Source organism: Halichoeres trimaculatus, unplaced genomic scaffold (assembly GCF_033239565.1).
Source record: "Halichoeres trimaculatus isolate MK-OKI-2021-1 unplaced genomic scaffold, fHalTri1.1 fHalTri1_scaffold_11, whole genome shotgun sequence".
NCBI lineage: Eukaryota > Metazoa > Chordata > Actinopteri > Labriformes > Labridae > Halichoeres > Halichoeres trimaculatus.
Window position 1 is genome coordinate 9751186 of NW_027437189.1, and position 21339 is coordinate 9772524.

At 41.1% G+C, this 21339-nt stretch overlaps 1 protein-coding gene across 2 annotated transcripts in view; it reads left to right on the forward strand.

The window, feature by feature from the left end:
• The window catches only part of LOC141798919 (metabotropic glutamate receptor 7-like), a 144829-nt gene that overhangs the window by 71114 nt on the left and 52376 nt on the right, over positions 1–21339 (forward strand). For both annotated transcript variants that reach the window (XM_074680861.1, XM_074680860.1), the window contains exon 2: positions 19860–20076. In XM_074680861.1, the coding sequence (XP_074536962.1) occupies positions 19965–20076 (112 nt within the window). In that variant the 5' untranslated portion in view covers positions 19860–19964. The remainder of the gene's footprint in view (positions 1–19859; positions 20077–21339) is intronic.

Sequence of the window (21339 nt, forward strand, 5' to 3'; positions counted from 1 at the left end):
CATAAACCTGCCAGCTCTGGATTTCAAGTAAATCCCCCGGCTTCTCTAACGCTGCTTTGGCCTCTTTACGAGGCCGGGGATGAAGATAGCAGTGTGACCTCCCAGCTACATTTATTTGACCCCTGACCTAGATGCTGATACTAGCTGTAGGCTACGCACCATTGCAAAAAAGGTTTCATGGACACAGAAAAATAAGAAAAATCAGATGGAGGGCAGGATGTCTGCAGACACAAACAACACTTCACACTTCTAGAGGGTCACAAGTTATGACTCAGAGGCTTTTTTTATGCGACCCTTTAATAACATTTAGGAAAATCCTTCTTGTTAAGTCTTTAAAGGCTCCTCTTAACATTAGATAAAGTTTGGTGTGAAGGTTGAGGTTAGGCTTAATCCTCCAGGGTTTAAGTGTACATCAGTGCAATGTCCCCCCTAGTAATATAAAGTGTGTTAGTATATTCGTGTGTGTGTGTGTGTGTGTGTGTGTGTGTGTGTGTGTGTGTGTGTGTTTCAGAGTGGCAATAATCCTTCACTCTCAGTGCTCAAGCAATTTTCCAGTTCCAGTGCACAGTTGGACACACATCACACCTTTTTATTTGGAGAGACCATGCAAACAGAGGCGTGTGCTGTAATGAATATATAATAAAGAAATGAATAAACATACAGCTCTTAAATAAACTCACTCTGCTGGTCAGAGTACAAGTGGTTTGAATAGCATAATTTACTAAAAAAAAATTGGTGGGTTTTTCAATACAAAGTCCCTCCACGGTTTTATTGTTAACATTTGTTCAGCCAACATCAAGTGTATGTAAAACTTGTCTGCTAATACATTCACAGGTAAGGCTTCAATAACGCTTTCCATCCCTGTATTTTGTCCCTTTTTATATCGGTATTTTCTGAATCGTGATGCTTGAAGTTCTTGAAATCACTCTTTTATTACTCTCTTTTGAGTTTACTTCCCATATGATATGCACAGTTAAAAAGAGACAAATTCCTTATATTCACACTTTTTATTATTAACCAACAAATGTGGCAGCATTCCAGGATTTCAGACCTTCTAACTTTATATTCTAGGCACTTTATTTAGTCGTGCCTCAGTTTTATTGACAGATTGTGCTGTTAGCGAGACTGGGGATCCACATGAGCTGTTTTGAGGAGGATGCATGTTGGTGTTTTCTCTTCTCAAAATAAAGATAACCCTTCAGAAGCAGCTTGTGACAGTTCTATTGTATTCATCCGTGCCCGTCCCTGTTTCGGCTGGTTAACTTGTCTGAGGGTAATTGTCTGATCTGGCGTCTGTTTCGCATCTCTGATTCTGGCTCTGAAATACATGTCAGTGTGCAGCCTTCTGACACTTTGTCTCACTGCAAGAGGAAGTTATGCGAAATGTGCATGTCACAAAAACACATTCCCCATAAATCTTCCCGCTCCATTAGCCCAGACACTTGCTGTGATGAATCATAATCTCAGTGAGAATGAGAGTCTGTTTACACAGAATAGCTCCATCTGAAAGAGTGTGTCCAGTTCTTCCAGAGCTGGCAGGTTATTGAATGCGGCACTGAAAAAGCTTGTTGTGTTCACTGAGTGGACAATCGTCTATTGTTTTGGCGGTGCAGTGGAGTCAGTGCGCTGCTGACATGACTTCCGGGGCAGATGCCCTCAGAGATCTACTGCATCATCAGCACCTAGCACACTCAGAGCCACTGGGTGGTCAGGTCACTACTGGGCAGGATGGCTGTCATCAGAACGAGCCAAGGGGTTGGAGGGTAGCAGACATACAGAGACTTTGATAACCTACCTGTTACATAATCACCTATTTCTGTCATATTTATTTCCATGTCCTTGCTTTGCCTGCAATGGCACAGTTCTGTCGTTGGGAAAGCAGTATATTCAACCACATAAAAATCTGAATCAGTGAAAAGGATAAGGATGGGTTTTGAGTTTGGTACTTTTGCAGGTACAAACCAAATTCTGTCTCTAGTAGCCACTGACCTAAAATCAAAAGGTACCATGTTTAGGTACTGAAACACATCCTCGTGACTGTGAGGGAGTGGAAGAGTAGGCGATTTTTCATGGTGGACATGAACACAGCATTGCAATTTGAAAAAATATATTTATTACCACATTAACACGCACAGAGTAATCGCACTGGTACAGATTGTCAGTTACCGTTTCAAATGTGAACGGTACCTATCCCTACCTAAGGACATATTGCAAGATATTTCCCTGTGATAGAAAGTAAACGTACAATCAAAACCCAAGGCAAACAGAATAAAAGCCTGTTATTAGCTGTCTGAATCCTATGAATGAGTCACATGAATCTGGTGAAATCCCTATAAGATTAAAAAAAAAACCCAGCAAAGTTTCTCATCTCAAAGAGAAGCCATCTACTGTGGCTGTTTAAGGATGCAGTGATTTTTAAAGCTCATTAGTAAGTATTCTAGCATGCTCAAAATGACAATACTAACTTCCAAATGTTTAGCTGTTTGTAGTTTCCAAGTTTACCATTAAGGTTACCATGCTAGCAAACCAACAGTTTCCTATGCTCTACAACAATGTTCCAAATTTTAATCAGTCCAATGACATTTCAGGGTAAAACAAAAAGGAGATAAGGTTTTATTTAAGTCATTCACACTTTTTGAGGGGCATTATCTAAATTCCCTGGTCATACTTTTCAAAGTATTGCTAGTAAAGTGTTGCTAATAAGCATTGCTTTGAGCTAATTGCGTAAGTAGGAATGCCAACATGCTCATGATGGCGAACATAGCTTACAGGTATTTGCTAAAGTTTGAGTGCTAACATGCTAACAATGAGAAATGTAGCTTACAAGTGATATCTGTAGTAGGAATGCTACTATGCTAGAAATTGCAAAGGTAACTTCCAGTTTACTGCTAAAGTAAGGATGCTAAAAATGCTCACAATTAACAATTGTTAACCTTTTACCTATTAAAGCCAAAAATGGTCTGGACATATTTTGCTATTCTGGACATAAATTGATCTAGAAATTCAGTATTTCTGAGTTGTTTGGCCATTTTACCAGTGGTACATTAACTTGAATTTTCAACATCTGGTTAATGATTATTACACATCATATGGAAGCAATTGCAGTTTTAGCGAAGAATAGCACAAAAACTGAACTAACACTGAACTAACACTTTAATTTACGGAAAGCCCTCAGCTCCCTTTCAGTGTCAGGAAGGTTTTCAATTGGGCAAAAACTCAAGGAGTTACGGTACTCAGAGATATTATTTTTGCTCCTTGCCACATGTTTGTGATTACTTTGATAAACTACTTAAAGTATAAGTTCTTAGGTTTCCAGTGCTGATTGTATTTTTCTGATTGAACAAACGGTCACAAAGTAATGGAAATAACAACCTGGCCAAGGTTAATATAGCATAGGTAAGGATGCTAACATGCTAACAATGATGGAAAAGGTAATGTCCAATGTCCAATTATTCCAAGTTTATCATTTTAATTTTGCATGCTAGCTTTTCTTAGTCTGAATTGTAGATTTTTATAAGTTTCAAAGTGAAATTTTAAAGATACAGATCATTGAAAGATCATTAAAGACAGTTTAGCTTATTCAAAAAGCTTTGTTGGTAATTTAAAAGTTATCCATCTCTTAAATTTTTATTCAGAATTCATAGGCATAGCTGTGGTCTCAGCTAAATGCTTAAGTAGCAATGCTTTCGTGCTTTGTGACAGAGCTATCATGCCAATGTCAAGCATTTTTGATGCTTTCAAAGGGTACAGTCTCAGTTTTACGCGCTACTGCTAACTTCTGAGCACTGCAAAATACAGTAAAACAATTTATTAGTAGTATTACAGAGATTTTAATCTGAAAATTGAAAGCATAAATTGGTGAACGGATCATCAAAGTCAGTTTTATTAATTCATAAAGCATCATTAAAAAATAAAACTTCTTAATTATCCATCCCTTCATTTTTATATACCGCTGCCTGACTCCAGAAATTGCTACCCTAAAGAGCCCTGTCATCAACATTGCTAACAGTGGCCTATCATTTAAAAAAGCAACAGGACCATATCTTCTCAGACATTTAGCTCCTACATTAAGAGATCTTTTCACCTCATATATTCTTGCCTGCAGCATTTGAGTCATTAAAATGCAGCAGTCGGAGTCGTATTCGTTTAGAGACCATACATTCTTGACTTTATCATCAGTTTATTGCCAACACGATTTAAAAATAATCTCCTGCTGACATCCTGATCACACTAGAAACATATAGCTGAGATCTGACTGACTACTAGCTGAACTTTCATTTCCTCGTGAGTCACACTCAGCCTGACATCCTCCGGCTGTTCTGACTGTCCCCTATATTGACAGACGAAGAAAGGTGAGTGCAAAGGAGAGGGGACTTTATTTCCCTGGACTGAGCTTCCTCGGCTGCCGCTGTGTGCTTCCACCAACAAGTTCCAACAATCAGATGCTTGAGGTTATAGATAGTTGATGTAAGGGCCAGTTAGAGTCCCAGTGAAGGAGACGATATTTGTATAAAGCCCTGGAGGAAGGTCTGCCTGAGCAGACAAACTCAGGGAAATAAACTTCTCAGGTTAACAGAGAAGTGCCCTGTGTTAAGACCTTTTGGTTGAACATAGTCAGGGTTCTCGTTTAAATCTTTCTATCCTCACCTTTAAACTTTTGTGTTCCCGGGGTTTGTGAACTCTCTGATTTTTCTTCTATATTCAAAAGTTTTATCAGTTTCTGTATTTATTGGATCTTTTTTCCTTCCTTTGCTTTACTTTTTTGTTTGTCTACATCTGTCTTAAGACTTCATGATTTATTGTAGCTTCTCTAATTGATTTCAGTGTCTTTATTATTATACCAGTCTTCAAAAGCCTGAGCATCTCTCTCAAAATCATGATTTTTTTCTTTTTGTGATTTTATTGTGAGCGGTTTGAACAGCACATTCTCTTTCTTTCCTGTGGGATAACACTATCAGGTCTGCATAAATCTCAAGGCAGGCACATTGGTTCTTTTCCAAACCCCTCCTGTGAAAACCATTGCAGTTACTGCAATGCACAGCATAATGGAAAATCATGACACCAGGCATAATGTCGTAGTAGCTATTTCAACACAAGTGTGAGACTTTTGCAGGAAACTGTATTCATGTGCACGTTCTACTTCACATTTGCAACCTCTTTCTCTCAGACACACAAATCCACACGGGATGACAGAGGATTTGGCGAGTATTTCTGCATGCAGGTGTTTGTGATAAGATACTAAAATCTCAACTCAGGGAGCGGTTCAAGGCGGCACTGCAGGCAATGCCAAAGTAAGCAGATAACTCTCCGTTAAAACATTCTGTTCTGATCTAAACCAGCACGTATATCTCAAGTGTATGTCGTCAAGTCCTGGCTCAGGCACACCAACAGAAGGAATTGGTTATCTGTGATATTTTTCCCTGCTGTGATCACTATGTAATTACATGGCCCTGCTGAAGAATCCTTTGTGTGAAGCAGACAGAGAAGGAAAGATAAGATCGAGGAGGCTCACCCGCCATTGTCTGCACTATTAGGGGAGAAATGGGCCTGGCGATGATGCTCTGTCGAGTCTGAGGAGAGAGCTGCACAGGGGAGGACAGAGGGGGGGGGGGTTAGTACAGAGGGGAATCATTGGGATGCAGGTCAGAGTGTTGCAGGTGCACGGCTGACAATGAATGTGTCAGACCCTGCATGCTCCAGGTGTAGGTGGGGGGAAAAGATGTACCTATGTGATCGCTCTGTGGTGAATAATACGCCAGAGCCAGACCAGCGCTGGGAAATGCAATGAGGCAGAGCAGAGATGTAAAGATGTTCCACACACCAATAATTCCTAAAGCATAAACACAGGCATTTGTATTTGCTAGAATAGTCTTGTTTTTCTTCTTATTCCAAGCATAACCGAATGCATATTTCAGCATGGGTTTATTGATATTTCATATTTCATGTTGAAAAAATAAAGTTATGATGCAGGCTGCAGAGAAAGAACACAGCTGAGAAAAACAAAGCCGCGTCCAGTGCACTCTGCAGTCTGGAAAAATCAATACAGCCCTCTGTAATGTGAGACCCCGTGGATATAAAGGAATATATTTGATAACACTTAGTCATAAACCTTCAGGCGATGTTTTATTCTTGCAGTGACTCTGTGAGTTTTCCGTCGCACCTGGAGAGAGTGCGCAACACAGACGCGGTGATCAAGGCTGTTCAGCTGAACTCGATTGTTCTCTGCGGGGCCTGGCTTCTTCTGAAGCCTACGAGGAAGCTTTACAAAATGACTCCAGGAAAAACTGGATCTGTAGGAAATAAGCGTCTTGAGTGACAGCATAAAAGCTTGACTGTCACGCCGGCTTGAAAGGCAACACCCTTAAGGTAGAAAGATCTTTTCATGACATTTAGTTTAAACAGCAACTTTATACTTTTACGCTGAAATTCATACATCTTGTAGGTGCAGATCCATCTCCAATCAATCTATTAGGTGTTAGGAAATAATTATTCCTTTGAAAAACCAATTGAGTTGAAACAGCAGTCTGTTTACCAGATGGAAAGATGGAGGTCGGTCAGGTTCCCTTTGTGAGCTATCCACACTTTCCGCCCACGCCTCAGCTCTACTCTACTGTGTGGCTCTCCTGGTCAAATATCTGATTTGTGAGTCATACCTAGCCTCTACACCCATGGAGGAACATGCTGGTTGTCTTAAAATACACACTGGCAGGGTAGCCATGCAAGAGCTCAGACCCGGCACCGAGCGGCGAGCTGCTCAGGGGACTGGCGAGGAGTGAGCCGGAGAGACGGAGGGTGAGGGAATCGACTGGGAAAAGGGGAAGTGGGCGGAAAGAAGGAGACTGTGGAAGGTCGTGTTAGATAAAGGATTATGAAAGCCTAACTTTGTCATGTAACACTGAGGCTAGATCAGCAGTGTGGGCAACTCAGAAAGGGAGGTGTTTGGGCTGCAGCAAAAACACAGTAAACATCCAGACGAGTTTAACACGATTCAGGTGAGGTCCTTGAAGAATATCTGGCTGGGAAACGGTGGAAAGATTCTGTAGGAGTGTGATGTGAAGAGGAGGAGGAAAAGAAGTGGGAATTAAAAAGAAGTCTCCTATCTACTGAAATGCACATCTATTAACTTATTTTCCCGAACACGATTTGGATGAAGTCGAGTCTCTGTCTGAGTTTTATTCACTAGAAATGCCTTTCCAATCCATGAAGTGTGAAATTTCTTTACAGCAGACGAGCTGGAGTGGATTGTGGGTGTACAAAGTGCAGATCTTTAACACTGAAGGCTGCAGTTCACATCCTACATCCTTCATGCTGTTAAGTTCAGGCAGGTAAAATGCTTGGTCAGTGATGGATTGATTTCGTTTTTCTTTAGAAGTATTTTTTACACAAAACCACATACAAGCAATTTTTTTTTCTTCTAATTTAACTCTAACTATTAGTTTTTTTAGAGCGTTTGAAAATACCAGACATTTAGGTCTTGGTTTTGCCTAACTTGCCCTTTCACACATTTGAATGACTTGTTTAGGGTGTTAGGGATTAGGATTGCAAAGGGGTGGAAATTTCTGGTAAATTTCCAGATAAATTTCACTGGAAAGTTAAGCAAATTTGAATATATTCTGAATTGTTTTATTAAAACTGCCTTGACTTCAAGCGGTGCCTTTAATGAGTGTGGACTCAATAGCCCTTGTCATGGAATTTATTCTCTATCCCAGGGTTCACATGTAACAAAGATTCCTCAAGACTTATTTTCTTTCTTTTTTTTTTTAATCAGCACTGTCTAGAGGGTTCAGCCAACAAAAAGAGTGTAAGTGTGCTACAGAAAGAACACAGAATCAAACTTGAAAAGCACTCAGAGAGTGCAGACCTCCGCCAAGGATATTGTGATTGTCACACAACACTTTAGTCCAACTTTAATGTTATACTCCCTTTCAGCAGAGTATCTGCAACAATTTGGTCTTAGTTGCAGGTTTGTTCCATTATTTGTTACCTGACAGTGTTGAAAATTGTGATGACCCAGTACATGTTTCATATTCCCGATCTTAGTATCCAGAATATTGTCAGGATCTGGATCGTACTTTTACATCTGTCAGAAATGATGGTGACCTTGTCTTGTATTGTTTTGCAAAGCAATCCGACCATTTATTGTGGAGTTATATACACATATGTTGAAAACAGCCCTATCTCCCAATGATAAAGAATCCTCTAAAAAAACCCTGAATCCAGACGGTGATCCAGATCACCTCCAAAATTTAATCACTTCTTCCTTATCCCATTTTAAACATTTCCTGAAAATTCCATCAGGATCCGTGTGTTACTCTTTGAGTTATGTTGTTCACAGACAGACAGACGGACAAACTTTTCCAAAAACATAACCTCCTTGGCGGAGATAAAAAAAAGTGTCTTTCTCTTATACTTTCCACCAAAGATAGGCAAATAGAAGATATCCCATGTATATGCCATATATTGCATTAGCCTGAGATCTTCTAAGGGCTCTGCATTCAGAGGACCACTTCAAACTTGCTCTACATGTGGAGGTAGCAGGAAGCAGGAACAGATTCTTAATGTTTTTAACAGCACAAATGATGACTGAGCCACTCTATAATAAATTGAGAAGTTATTTAAGTAAGTTACACAAGCACACAAGAGATAAAGTTTTCCAGATTTCCAACTAAAATTGCATTGAATCTCTTTTTCACTTTTAGCCAAAACTATTGGTACAATATACTTACTTACCCTTGCTGTATTAAGTTCCTCATAAGAAGATTCCCAATTTACTCTAATAAATTCCTGTTCATTCCCAAAAATTTCTGGTGGAAAGTTTCCCACTTTGAAAATTCTCAAGATTTTACAACCCAAGGAGGAGAGGTGCTGGAATGGAATTTGCTTTGGGAAAGAGGAGGAACCATTGTCTTTGATAGTGACAATAAAAAGCATTGGCTCATTGTGGATGTTGTGGAATATTTCCAGGTAGGCTTTGAATTTTCTCATGCAGACTTTGTACAGTCAATGCAAAGTGTGGCAGAAAGAATCCAGATGTTGGAATTTGCAAAATGCACATTACAACAGGTTATTTCTGGAAATTTCCAGAAATGTAATGCATGTGAAAGGTGAAAAAGCATCTTAGTTGCAGCAACTTCAGCAAAGGTCCAAGTAACAGCAGCATTTCTCTTAATTCCTCAATCCACTGGCATCTTGGCTGAAACAGCTGAAGAACAAGACGTTAGCATGCAGTGTTTCCCATTAATTAATTAGACTGTGGCGGCCCGCCACAGTCTCATTTGGCCCCGCCACAGTCTCATGTGGAGAAAAAAATACGATCCGTCACTCGGTCAGATCATTGCACAGCTGTAATTTCCTACCGCACGTAAACAAGCAAGAACAAGAGTGCGCGCGCACTGGTCACGCTCATACACGTCGCTCTTTACTTGATACGTTTGACGCAAACCAGATTCCAGAGACAATGGAGCGGGACGTCTGACTCTGAGGTACGTGCATTTTTGGGCATTAGCGCTCATGCTAACTGCAGCCGTGGCCACAGTAGCTCACTGCGCTGTCTGCCTCCCTTCACTGGAAGAGGACCGGCTGCACAGCGCACGTCTCGGTTCCAGAGTTTCAGTAACGAGAGCGACCACACTGTTTTAATATCATAGCGCATTCAGAGTCAGTGCAGGCACACAGTACAATCACCTGTTACCATCCCAACGAGGTGACGCGGCTTATTATTTCATGGTCTCCTCTCCTGGGGCCTCATTTTTTACAGCGTGTTAAAGTCCTCTTAAGTTTCACTTACGACGAAAAGGCAAAACGTGCATACGACCAAAATATATACACTCTTTTCAGATCTATCAAACTCTGTGTACACACGGCTGCACGCTGTTCCCTGTGATAAACCACACCGCGCCGAGAACAGCGTAAATGCGGTGACGTGAACACACCTCGTTTCCCGCCTTCAGCACGCCCGAACATAACCATATATGGTCAATGCAAATCAGTACGTGCATATTAAGTAGCCATGTGCGTTGTGGGATTTTATAGCGACATCAGCGTAAGATGGTGAACACAACATACGGAGAGAGCATGGAAGAAGCTGAATTTCTCTCAAAGCCAGATACACAGCAATATCAGGAAATATCAGTCAGAAAATGATCTTGCATTGATTTAGGCTACATTTTGTGATGAAGTGGGCCTTAGCAAATTTAGGCATCTTTATTTATTTAAACTATTTTCTGCAGTCACTGTAGAAAAAAAATAATGAAAACACAACAGTCCTAAATCCAGATAAGGGAGCAGAGAGAAGAAGAATAACGGTAGGCTACAGTCTCAGTAGCCTGATAATGGATCACAGATCATGGAAATAGTGTAAATAACCTATTGTTGAAATGCTGTTCAGTAAATTTTTCAAAATATTGTGAGTAAGTGAGTTTTTGGTTTTGTTTCTGAATCAAATTTAAAATATTTCTGATATGCCTTTGTAAGTTCGTATTTATCAGCGTACGTTCATGTCCATGGTCCCAAACTGCACTTACTGTAAGGGCGATACATCGTGCTTAAAATCGTACACACACATTAAAACCGCCGAGGGTCAGCGACCCTGCCACCACAGTCTCTCTAAATCCTGTGGGAAACACTGGCATGCATACGGGTAAACTCACAGGCCAGTCTTTGATTCAGACGAAGCTAATAACAACAGCCTTAAATCTTAATAATACATAAATTCAAGTCCTCCTCTCCATCCTCAGAGTCGCTGGTAGTTCTCAAGTCCAAGTTGAGTCATGTTGACTCCTGTAAATCAGGACTCCTGTCTGAGTCTCAGACTTGAGTCTGGAATAATAAGAAGCTTTCAAACTATGTCTCTCGATAGCTGTGACTGACAGTTTTCACCCAGAGTTCTGCTGATGATTCATGAGGCTTTCATCTTTGAAATTGTGTTTTCATTTTCTCTATTTCTGACCACTTTTCAGAGGCTTTGCCGGCAGAATGGGCTGTGTGTGGCTGTGTAACAGCAGTTAAAGCAGATATCTTCAGACAGGGCACAGGCTGAGTAAAGTTTTCTTCAGCTTGAAGGTGTCTTTTTTTGTTCAGTGCATAAAAAACAGTTATAACACCTTTACTCTATCTTTTAGTGGAATCACCTTCTAAGTTAGAAAAGATGTTGCTCTGTATCTGCCGGATTTGTATATGAACAACAGTTTGCTAAAAAGTTTTTGCATCTTAACATTAAAAGATATGTCAACTGCTGCGGTCTGCCCCCAAAGCAACTTAATGTTTGAATCTCATAAACATAACGACAAAAATATGATAATCATGCTTATTTTGCCAAGAGCATATAATGTAGAAACATCTATAAAATATCCTACTCCCCCCTGGATATGACTTTACATTGTTGGTAAATAGAGTTAGGAGATAACTGGTTGATGAGAAAAAAATCATTTTGTTCTCAGTGCTGGGTTTCAGAGCAAGGGAAGAGAGAGAAAATTGGAAAGGAAGAGAAAATGCAGGGATACTTGGGAGGGGAAATTTAGGTAGCATGCAAATAAATGACTGAGGGCAGATTGTGTCGGCTTGGGGGGAAACTGGCAGCCTGAAGACCTCTGTGGGCAGGAAGTGTCTGCTGATCATCTGTGTGGGCATGTCTGCATGCAGATAGATGACAGGGAGGGGAGACACGCGGGGAGATGAGACTCACTTTTCTCCTCCTCTTAAGGGCCTTGAAACACGCCGGGGGGCGGAGAGGAGAGCCGAGCTGAGCGAGGCTGAAAGTCACAGGTTGTGAGGAAACTGAACCGTCATGAAAAAAGAGAGATTGAGTGAGTGTGAGAGACACAGATGGGCAGGAAGAGAGGGGGAGAGAGTGACAGGGAAAGGGAGGGAAAGCTGTCGGTCCCCCCCGCCCTCCTCGGCTGTGTTGGCAGCGGCGTCTCTGGTGAGGAGAGATTACTAAAGCCCAGCCTGAGGTTCCATGTACGGACACAGTCATTACCTCTGCCCTGCTAACAAACAGCGCTGCTCTCTAAACACAAAGGGAAGGCTGTCTGATCCCCTCCTTGCTGCGTGGCTGCTGAGCCTCCATTTAGCAGGAAAGATGTAAAACTTGATAACAGCGGCATGTCTTTACAGGCCTGTTTATTGTACTATATCATTTTGTTTATAGGATATCGACCGTTACTGGTTTACAACGCCAGGATTTGCTGCTACAAATAAATCCTCCAACTGGGGATGTTTTCTGTGAGCAAATATTTATTCCATTAGGGACGGGCTGTGCAGCTTTTGAATGGCTTTCAAAATGGCTTCTTGGCCAGTTTTGTGGATCATACTTTCAGTTAGTGTGTGTGCGTGTCATTGTGCTGGTGTCATGAGAACAATCTGTGCATTGGCATCCCGCCGCAGACTGCGCAGGAGGGGTTACGGAGCCGGGTCTGTAAGAACCCGCTGTCATTTCCGCCATCACCGTGGAGATGGACGCAAACAGCCGAACGGAGCTGACTGATGTCAAGATATACTTAGAGGCTAATCATGCAGCGAATAGAGGCACAGGGATTCCTGCTACACAAACTGCCTGGACGCGCTCCCCGCCCCAGTTAGAGCCATTCATGGGAAACATCTCAGCTCTGCCACTCACGCTTCATTTGCAGCGATGCCTTTTGAGCGTTGCTATCGGATAAATGGATACCAAACCCCGCCTGGGCAACACTCTCGTTTCCTGTGCCTAATTTTTGACACTAGCTGTGTCCTCTCAGTGTTGCCTTCTGTAGCGACACGCTCTTCGTTTGAAAGATGGCCTCTTTTGATTTTTGTTTAAGAACCCATACACTGTCACATCTCTCTGTTTTCTCTGTCCCATCTTCTCATTTCTGCAGATTTCTCTCTCCTCAGATGGCAAAGATAGATCGCTGCCATTACCCCAACTGAGAGTCGTGTTGGGCCATATGCTGCCTATTTTCCTTCAAATAAAATCTTTTCTTTTCTTCGTGCACATGAGAGAGGAACCAAAGCAGAGCAATCACAGCAAGATTTGTTCTCGGCCTCTAGGAATCATCACCTTTACGTTAGAGGAGTCGGGCGGTTAAGGCACAAACACTACGGTCTCTCACCTCTCCTCTGAGCTGCCCGCGGTGGTGGAAGGGTGCTGCACATGAAAATGCAACAGAAAGGCCAAGGCGCTCTAATTAAATTCACCTGGCATTCCCTCGTACTGTGAACGCATCTAACCTTTACACAACCTCGCTTCGCCACCCCTCCTCTTAAACACCTAGGTTGAAATTCTCATTTAATGTCAATAAGCAGATTAACACCCCTTCCCGAGCAGCCAAACGCCTCCCTTCTTCTCTTTTTTTTATCCTTCTTTGGACTTCAGCAACAGATTTTTATTCTGGGCGGCCGCTGCACTTTGTGGTGGTAAATCAATAAAACAGTGTCCCCTATAACAGACCTCTGTGTTTTCCTTCCATCGATCCTGTCAGCCCAGATACATTCAAGAGCAAGCAAGGCGATTACCCTCGGCAATCTGAGCGCTGATCTATACTGCAAATGACAGGTGCCAGACATCAGCTTTGGGTAATTGTGGTACTGAATGAGCGCATCGTTAATCATTCTTCGCCTGGATTCATGTGCTCATCATCAGTGGCGTGCGCAGACTTTCTGAAGGGCAGGGGTGAAAAGGAGCAGTTACAGCGAGTTCTCACCGCTGAAGAGGGCACCAAGTTCTGCATGTTTTTGAGGGCACTTTAGCATGCGTTTTTGCCTCATTCATACCACCCAAGAAGGCAGTTTCTCATGTTTTAACCGTCCAAGGGGGCAGTTTTGTTTGTTTTGCCAACCACACTGCAAAAATCTGAAATCTTACCAAGTATTTTTGTCTTAATTTAAGTAAATAATGACTTGATATACTTGGTATGAGCCACATTCATCAGGTCAGTCCAGAAAAATGTATTTTTTAAAGTTATTTAAAGACAAAAATGAGTTCTGATTTGCTTGTAAAAAGAAAGTAAAAAAAAATAAAAGTCTTCCAATGGAACAAGAAAAAATTGCTAAAGTGGAATAATGTCTTAATACAAGTAACTCTTCTCTCCATTGACTGATTTTTTTTTCACTTGTTAGAAGCAACTCAGACCTCATTTTGTCTTTACCTAACTTGAAATAAGACATTTTTTTGGACTGGTCAGGTGAATGTGGCTCGTATTAAAGGGGCTGTGAGGAGTTTGAAAGTGATCTTGCAAAAGTCTCCCTGATAGATATCTGCCTGATTGTAATCCACACTTTAAAATGAGATTATCAGCACCAGTATTGCTGGTAGTAGGTTGTTTTTTTTTAAATTGCTACTTCTTAGCTTCCAGTTGGGGTCAACCAGGATTGGATTGATCTACAGCACATCTAGGTTTCTATGACAACACCACGCCGGCTGATCAAGTTTAGTAGTGACGAGAAAAAACACAGAGATCTGTGTTTTGCTCTGCTAAAAAATATTTCTATGAATAATTTTGTAGTGATGGTGGACACAGGAGCCTAACTGTCAGACAGAAAAAGGACAGAAGAGCAGAAGAAAGCTAAACGGGAGATTGATACAGCCCGAGCTAAAGGCTAATTAGCTTTTAGGTCGGGCTGTATCACTCTTTAACAGAAAGGCTAGGCTGTTTGTGATAATGTTCATTCCAACCCACAGTCAGCAGTTATTCTGCAGTGGTCTGTTCAAGCTTGAGAGTCTATCAATAAAATGAAGAGTGAGGTTGTGTTAGCTCTGCTTAGTAGATGACTGGAAGGACACAGCTAAGGATTTACTGATGTTACACATTACAGACATGTCTTAAAGCACCAGGCTGTAAGCTGCGCTAAATATTAACAGCTACTAAACTACATACAAACTGACAGTGTTTACTTGTTGTCATGGACGCCTACACGGGCTGCAGATATAGCTAACAACATTTGCTTGATGTCACGTTTCAACGTAACTGCACTGATTAGTCCCCTACCTCACTGTATCCAGTAAAAAGTTGTCTAAAACACACAAAAAAAATTCTGATCTCTATTCAATTCCAAAACAAACACACGCCTCACAAAAAGTAATTTGGGACAGTGTGCGGAGTCTTTTGGCCACAAGGTGGCGAGGGAGTGCAATCAAATCAGATCCACCTTGTAGCATCTTTAAGTCTAAAAAAGCGTTTTCTACTGAAAATAAGACAAAAACAGTTGATACGATTTCAGTTTTTTTGCATCCCAAGAGGGCAGATTATCATGATTTGCCTCCCATTATGGCAGTTTTGTGTGTTTTGCCAACCAGGACGGCACTTGAGTGTGGGTTTTGCCACCCAAGAGGGCAGATTTTTAAGTTTTAACCAGCCCAAAGGGGCAGTTTAGTGTGCTCACACCCAAAAGGGTCTTTAAGTGTGTTCTGCTCACCAGGAGGGCATTTGGCACATGTTTCGGCTCCCAAGAGGGCACTTAAGCACTTTTTTTTGTCAACAATTGGGTTGGGCGGGGCACACGCTGCTCGTCATAGTTACTGAAGTATACTGACCTCTGTGCAGGAATGGCCTTCACCTTTTTCCCCTGGCCCATGCTGCCATCAGGGTGACGATACCATTTATCTCAAGAACTTTCATCTAAAGTGCTGTTACGAAACAAGCATTTCAAAGGGTATCCTGTGCAACCATGAGGCGGTTAAATTCCAAATATAGATGAAGGATTAGCAGAAACAATCTTGTTCTCATTTCAAGGTAATAATTTACAGAAATTGATTAAAAAAAGCAGATAAAATATCCATTATCCCTGCCTTTTTATCTCTGCATTATCAAAACCGCCCAATAAATTCACATCAGCTGCAATTTGTTGCAACAAGAGCTTATTTAGTTCAAACTGTTCTGGGAATCAATCATGCAACTGAAGTGGAAAAGCTCAACTTTATAATCTACTGAAGAAGATAGATTGGGGGTTTTGATAAACTTCTTTTATGAAGGAGAAATTATTAACTTGCACCCCCTTTAATTTGAAGCCTCCTCCAGAGGAATATAAAGGTGTCAGATTCTTATCAGTATTAGTTGGGCTGCATCTTCTTGTGTTCCAGCAGCTTTAATCCTCACCCCTCGCTGTTTTTCTTCTTCAGGGTTTTAGCACTCTTGTTACCTGGAGGTCAGAGTGGTAATTAAAAAAAGCACGGGCTAAAGACTTTAATGTTTGTGCTCAAAGTTGAGACAGGGGGGAATACAAAGTGTTGGAATTACAGTGCGAAAGTACAAGCCTGGCACAAAGTAAAAAAAGACATCTTAAATGGCTCCCTGCAGCGAGAGGCTCCAGAGAGACAAATGCAGAAGCAGCTTCCAGCAGTCCCAGCTGGGGCGGAGATAGGACAAGATTCAACAAACCCTATAACACCTCCTGACTCCGCAGCAAGTCTGTTAAGATACATCCTACTCTATCAAATGTTCAGAAGTGATGCTTCACTTTTTAGACAGAGGAGTCTTTTTAAATGCAAATCACTGTTGCTATTGCTTTTCCATTACTCTCTTTTTTTTCACCTGGCACACTCAATTTACACAGCCCCGAAGGGATTTAACCTGTGACACTCCACAGCATCCCCACCTGTGAATTAGTCTAATTGCACGGCAGATGTTGTGTTCGCTGATTTTGCAGTTGTGTATTTTTTTTAAGGCTGATTCAAAACATATTGAGTCATCTTGAGCTTGACCTCCTCCTCTGCTCCTCAATTTGTCAGCTTTGTGCGCTTGACTCGCTTTGAGTTGTGGGTCAAAGCTATAACTCACACTCAGAGAGTTGGAGCAATCCCATCAGCCAGCCGCTGTGTCCTCATTCCAGTGTTTCCCCCAGCGTCGGGCTGCGTTTGATCACTCTAACGGAAATGGATGGCATTCATACAGCACTCAGATTAGACTGTGTGATGAGGTTCTGCGCCAGGGTTCGCGAGAAAATGATGTCTGTCTCTGTTTGTGCGTCCAACGGTTTAATGGGAGGGCATATTGATCTCAGGCACACCACCAGGTGTGATTGTAGTTTCAAAATGTCAGATAGAAATGTTGAGAAGCTGTTTTGGACTTTATCAACAAGCAGAATGTGAACAAGCTAAAACTAGATCCCTTTACTTTACAACAGGTTGTTGATGATTTATTAAAGTCTGATTCATAGATCATTTTTACTTTTATCTCTCAAAGATTGATGCACGCAGGACTCCGGGTGTATTTCAGCAGAAAGAGGGGTCTTGCATCACTCGACAGCTTAGTTGTTTGCACGAAGGAAATGTGTTTTTATCAGGTGTCTGAACATTTCGTCCATTAGTTTTAGACTTTTCACTCCACAAAGCTGCTCATGTCAGGCTCATAATGGTGCAGTTTCGGTAAAAAGAAAAATCAAAATTCAAGAAAACGACAGTCTGACTCACAGAATGACATTTCCCTGCTGTTAGCGGGGGTGCTAGCTCAGGTAAGAAAAACAGCTTTCCAGAGAAGACAAACACCTGCAAACCATTAAGAGAACATTAGGTAGAGTGACGATCTTGCATTTTCCTAAACCGCTTGATTGATGGCGTATCGCTTTAAAAGAAATCCCCACTTATCCACATGTCCACTTTTCTGTTTATGTGTCACTCACTGGCTGATAGCCGTAATTAACTGTAATTATACTGCTTTGTGTCAGAGTAAGGAAGCCAACTTCATTCACAAATTGGCCCCATTGTTGAAAATCAGGATAGATCATTCTTGAACTTGGAAGTCTTCTATTTATCAAGTAAAAAAAAAGTATGTTACAGATTACAAGCTGTTTACTCCATGGCTTCTTACCAATCTTTTCTGGGGCTTTCCTAACATCTTACAGTCTGCCTCTGCAGATGGAGTTTACTCACATGCTGGGGTTATCTCTGTTTACAAGTTTGACATAAGAATCTTGATTATCAGCATCAGAAGAGTTTGGATTTTTTTTGTTTGTAGCATGGGAATGTGGAGAGCAAAAACAGGCAGAATGACACTCGACTCTATTGGTGGTAATCTAATGGCATTAGCAGACATAAGTGGTGATAATACTGCCTTCTGGGTCAGTTTAAACTTTGGCATCAAATCTGCTGGATGCTGTGTTAGGAAGGACAACCAGTGTTTGACAGAAAGACATTCTTGAGATCAGGTCTGAAACAGTTTGTACGAGGCGGTTTCCAAAACCACACATTTCAAGTTGGCATCTCAGAAGCATCTTGTGGTCAGACAATGATGGATGATGGCTGCTGATGGGTTTTTTGGTATTACTCCAGCTGTTATTAAGAGTGCTGTTGCAACTTTTACAACGGTTATTATCAGTGATGCTTATCATCCAGATCATACACATGATATTATCTGTTTTAATGGAAAATAAGTCTGGCACATTAATAAGGATCATGGTTTCAGCTCTTTCTGTTACTACTGTGGAAAAAACATTACTTTCTCATAACTCTAGTGAACAACTCAGAATCAGATTAAGTAGCTAATTCTTCTGACCAGCAGAGAAAGAGTTAAGGGCTAAATGAGTGAAATAAAAACACCAACATTTGCATCTATCAAGAGAATCAGCGAGGGTTGCAAAAGGGTGGAAAATTTCAGTTAAATTTTAAAAAGTTTCCAGAAAATTTCCATTGAAATTTTGCTCAGGGATATTCCACATTTTAGTGTTTTGTTGCCGTCAACTTGATTTAAAAAAAAAAGAATTGCAGTAGACGTGTTTGCATGCATGTCTGTTTATAAGAAAACAGAATAATTATTACTATATTTGATATTTACAAATGTTTATATACAGGTAAATGCAGTTGATATAAATTCCCCAAGAGTTTCCGTTTATTGACATAAATTTTTGAAAATTCCCATGAGAAGTTTACAATTTTGAATATTCTTGGAATTTTTAAACCCTAATATGAACAGAAAATACTGAGATTTACAATTTGCTGTGGATGAAAATGTTAGATCTAATGCAAGTTTTACCCCCAAGTAGTGTAATAAGGATAGAAGTGAAACCAGCTGAGGAAGCTGAGGGAATATTGTTTTTCAAGTTGCATAAATAAATCATGTTTATGTGAATAAAATCATCCTACATCCAATCTTTGGTGTCATCCTAACTACCTCCAACAAGGAGTTTATGGGTTTTCAGGAGTTTGTTTGTCTGTGAACAACATAACTCAAAAAGTGACGAACAGATCTTGATGAAACTTTCAGGAAATGTTCAAATTGGGATAAGGAAGAATTGATTAAATTTTGGAGGTGAGCCAGATCACCCTCTGGATCCAGGATTTTTTAAAGGATTCTTTAGCACTGTGCGATAGGGCGGTTTTCACCATATGTGTATATAACTCCACCATAAATGGTTGGATTGCTTTGAAAAACAATACAAGACAAGGTCACCATAATTTCTGACGGATGTAAAAGTACAATTCACATCCTGGCAATGTTTTGGATAATAAGATTAGCAAATTATCATACAAACCTGCAACTAACACCAAATTGTAGCAGACAATCTGCTGAAAGGAAGTATAACATTAAAGTTGGACTAAAGTGTTGCGTGACAATCACAATATGCTTGGCGGAGGTCTGCACTCTCTGAGTGCTTTTCTAGTTGTACTTTTCATCGATTTGTCATGTTTCTGAAAGAGAATTATTCAGATATGGGGTAATGAATAAGCCCAGTGTTTAAATCATGTTTATTTCTGTGTATAGTGACTGTAGCTCTTGCCTGACCCTTTGCCACATGTCACCCCAGACCCTTACAGTAGTCTACAGTAAACAGTGAGAACATGTGCTGTTTTTTTATGTTTGAAGAGCAGTCACTGACAACTTTAAGTCATTTTTCAGAACAGTACCAATAAATGACTTTCCCCTTCCCTCCTTTTTTTTTTTCTCTTTCAGATCCCACAGATCAGCTATGCGTCAACAGCCCCCGAGTTAAGTGACGACAGACGCTATGACTTCTTCTCGCGTGTGGTTCCCCCAGACTCGTTCCAGGCACAGGCCATGGTGGACATTATCCGAGCCTTGGGCTGGACCTACGTCTCCACCATCGCTTCAGAGGGCAGCTACGGAGAGAAAGGAGTGGAGGCCTTCACACAACTCTCCAAAAATGCCAGTAAGAGCAGAGGATCAGGGATGGGAACGACTAAAGTGATTTTAAGTGTTTAGTTGAGATTTTTGAACCCACTTGCCTTTTTTTCAGAGCAGGATGAGTTTGTGTGCTTTGAGTTTGTCCTTAAATCTGTTTTCAGAGGATAAATTATTGATCAGTTTGGCAACTGCTGCTGTAGTTCCCCAGTGAGTTTGAAAGTGTTAGAGGAAACGTAGACGGAGAAACAGCTTGCCACGTCACGATAATGAGCCTCATCCAATACCACTGTTTTTTAAATGCAACCGTTTCAGTGTTTCGCTCTCAGAAGAAAAATAGTGTGAAATTGTCTGATGTGTTTCTCTCCGGCCAGCAGAGAGGATGGAGAATGTTCCAGCAGAGCGTTCATTGGGGAGACTTGAGTTTTGTTTTACACTCTGGCTTTTCTGTTTCACTCAACCTCATTTCTCTTTATCCTCGCTGGTGAGAGCGCAGAGCTCTGAGGACGGTAATGATGGTCAGTGAGATTTGTGGCCAGCCAGTTCAAACCACCCTGCTCTGGTTGGTGTATATGAAACGGAGAGACTTTTGATAGTGTTTGTAGAAAAGAAGCTTTCTTTGGTGAATTTCTCTTGACATTTCTCTCTGAAAGTGTAGGATTAAAAAGAGAGCTGAGCTGCTAAATGCTGGAGAAAGTAAGCCATTAGAATCAGTCTTGTTTGTTTTCCCGTTAGCTTAACATTGATAATGATTGTTTTAAGTGGCAATGAACCTTTCTCAGGATTAACACTTAAACTCTTAGTTTGATTTTGGGTTTGAGAAATTAGATCAAGGCTGTTGAAGAGTGCTTACAGCAGAAATTCACATTCAGACAAGGTGTTGTGTTTCTGCCTGTCACTGGGCTGAGCGCTGTGTATGAATCACCTGCTCTCCACAGTGGTGCTGTTGCTGGCATGTGTCGGTGGTACATGTGAATCAGCAGTCATTGCTGTCGCCAGGAAACACTCAGAGTCCTTACAGTTCACTGAGCAGGCTATCTTCGTCAAAGCATGTGCTGTGCTTCTGAAAGTCTGTGGGGACTTTGCAAAGTTGCTGTTGCAGGATTTCTTCAAGATCATGGCAAGGACACGTTCCCACGTGACATACAGTTGGTTTGCTGTTTACAAAGGGATGGTGATTGTCCAGCCTGTCTTCATCTCTGTGAAGGAATCACTCAAAGATGATACCAAAAACATTCTTGATGTGAGCAACAAAGAAACTCTCTGAAATGCAAATGTTTGTGTTTATGAA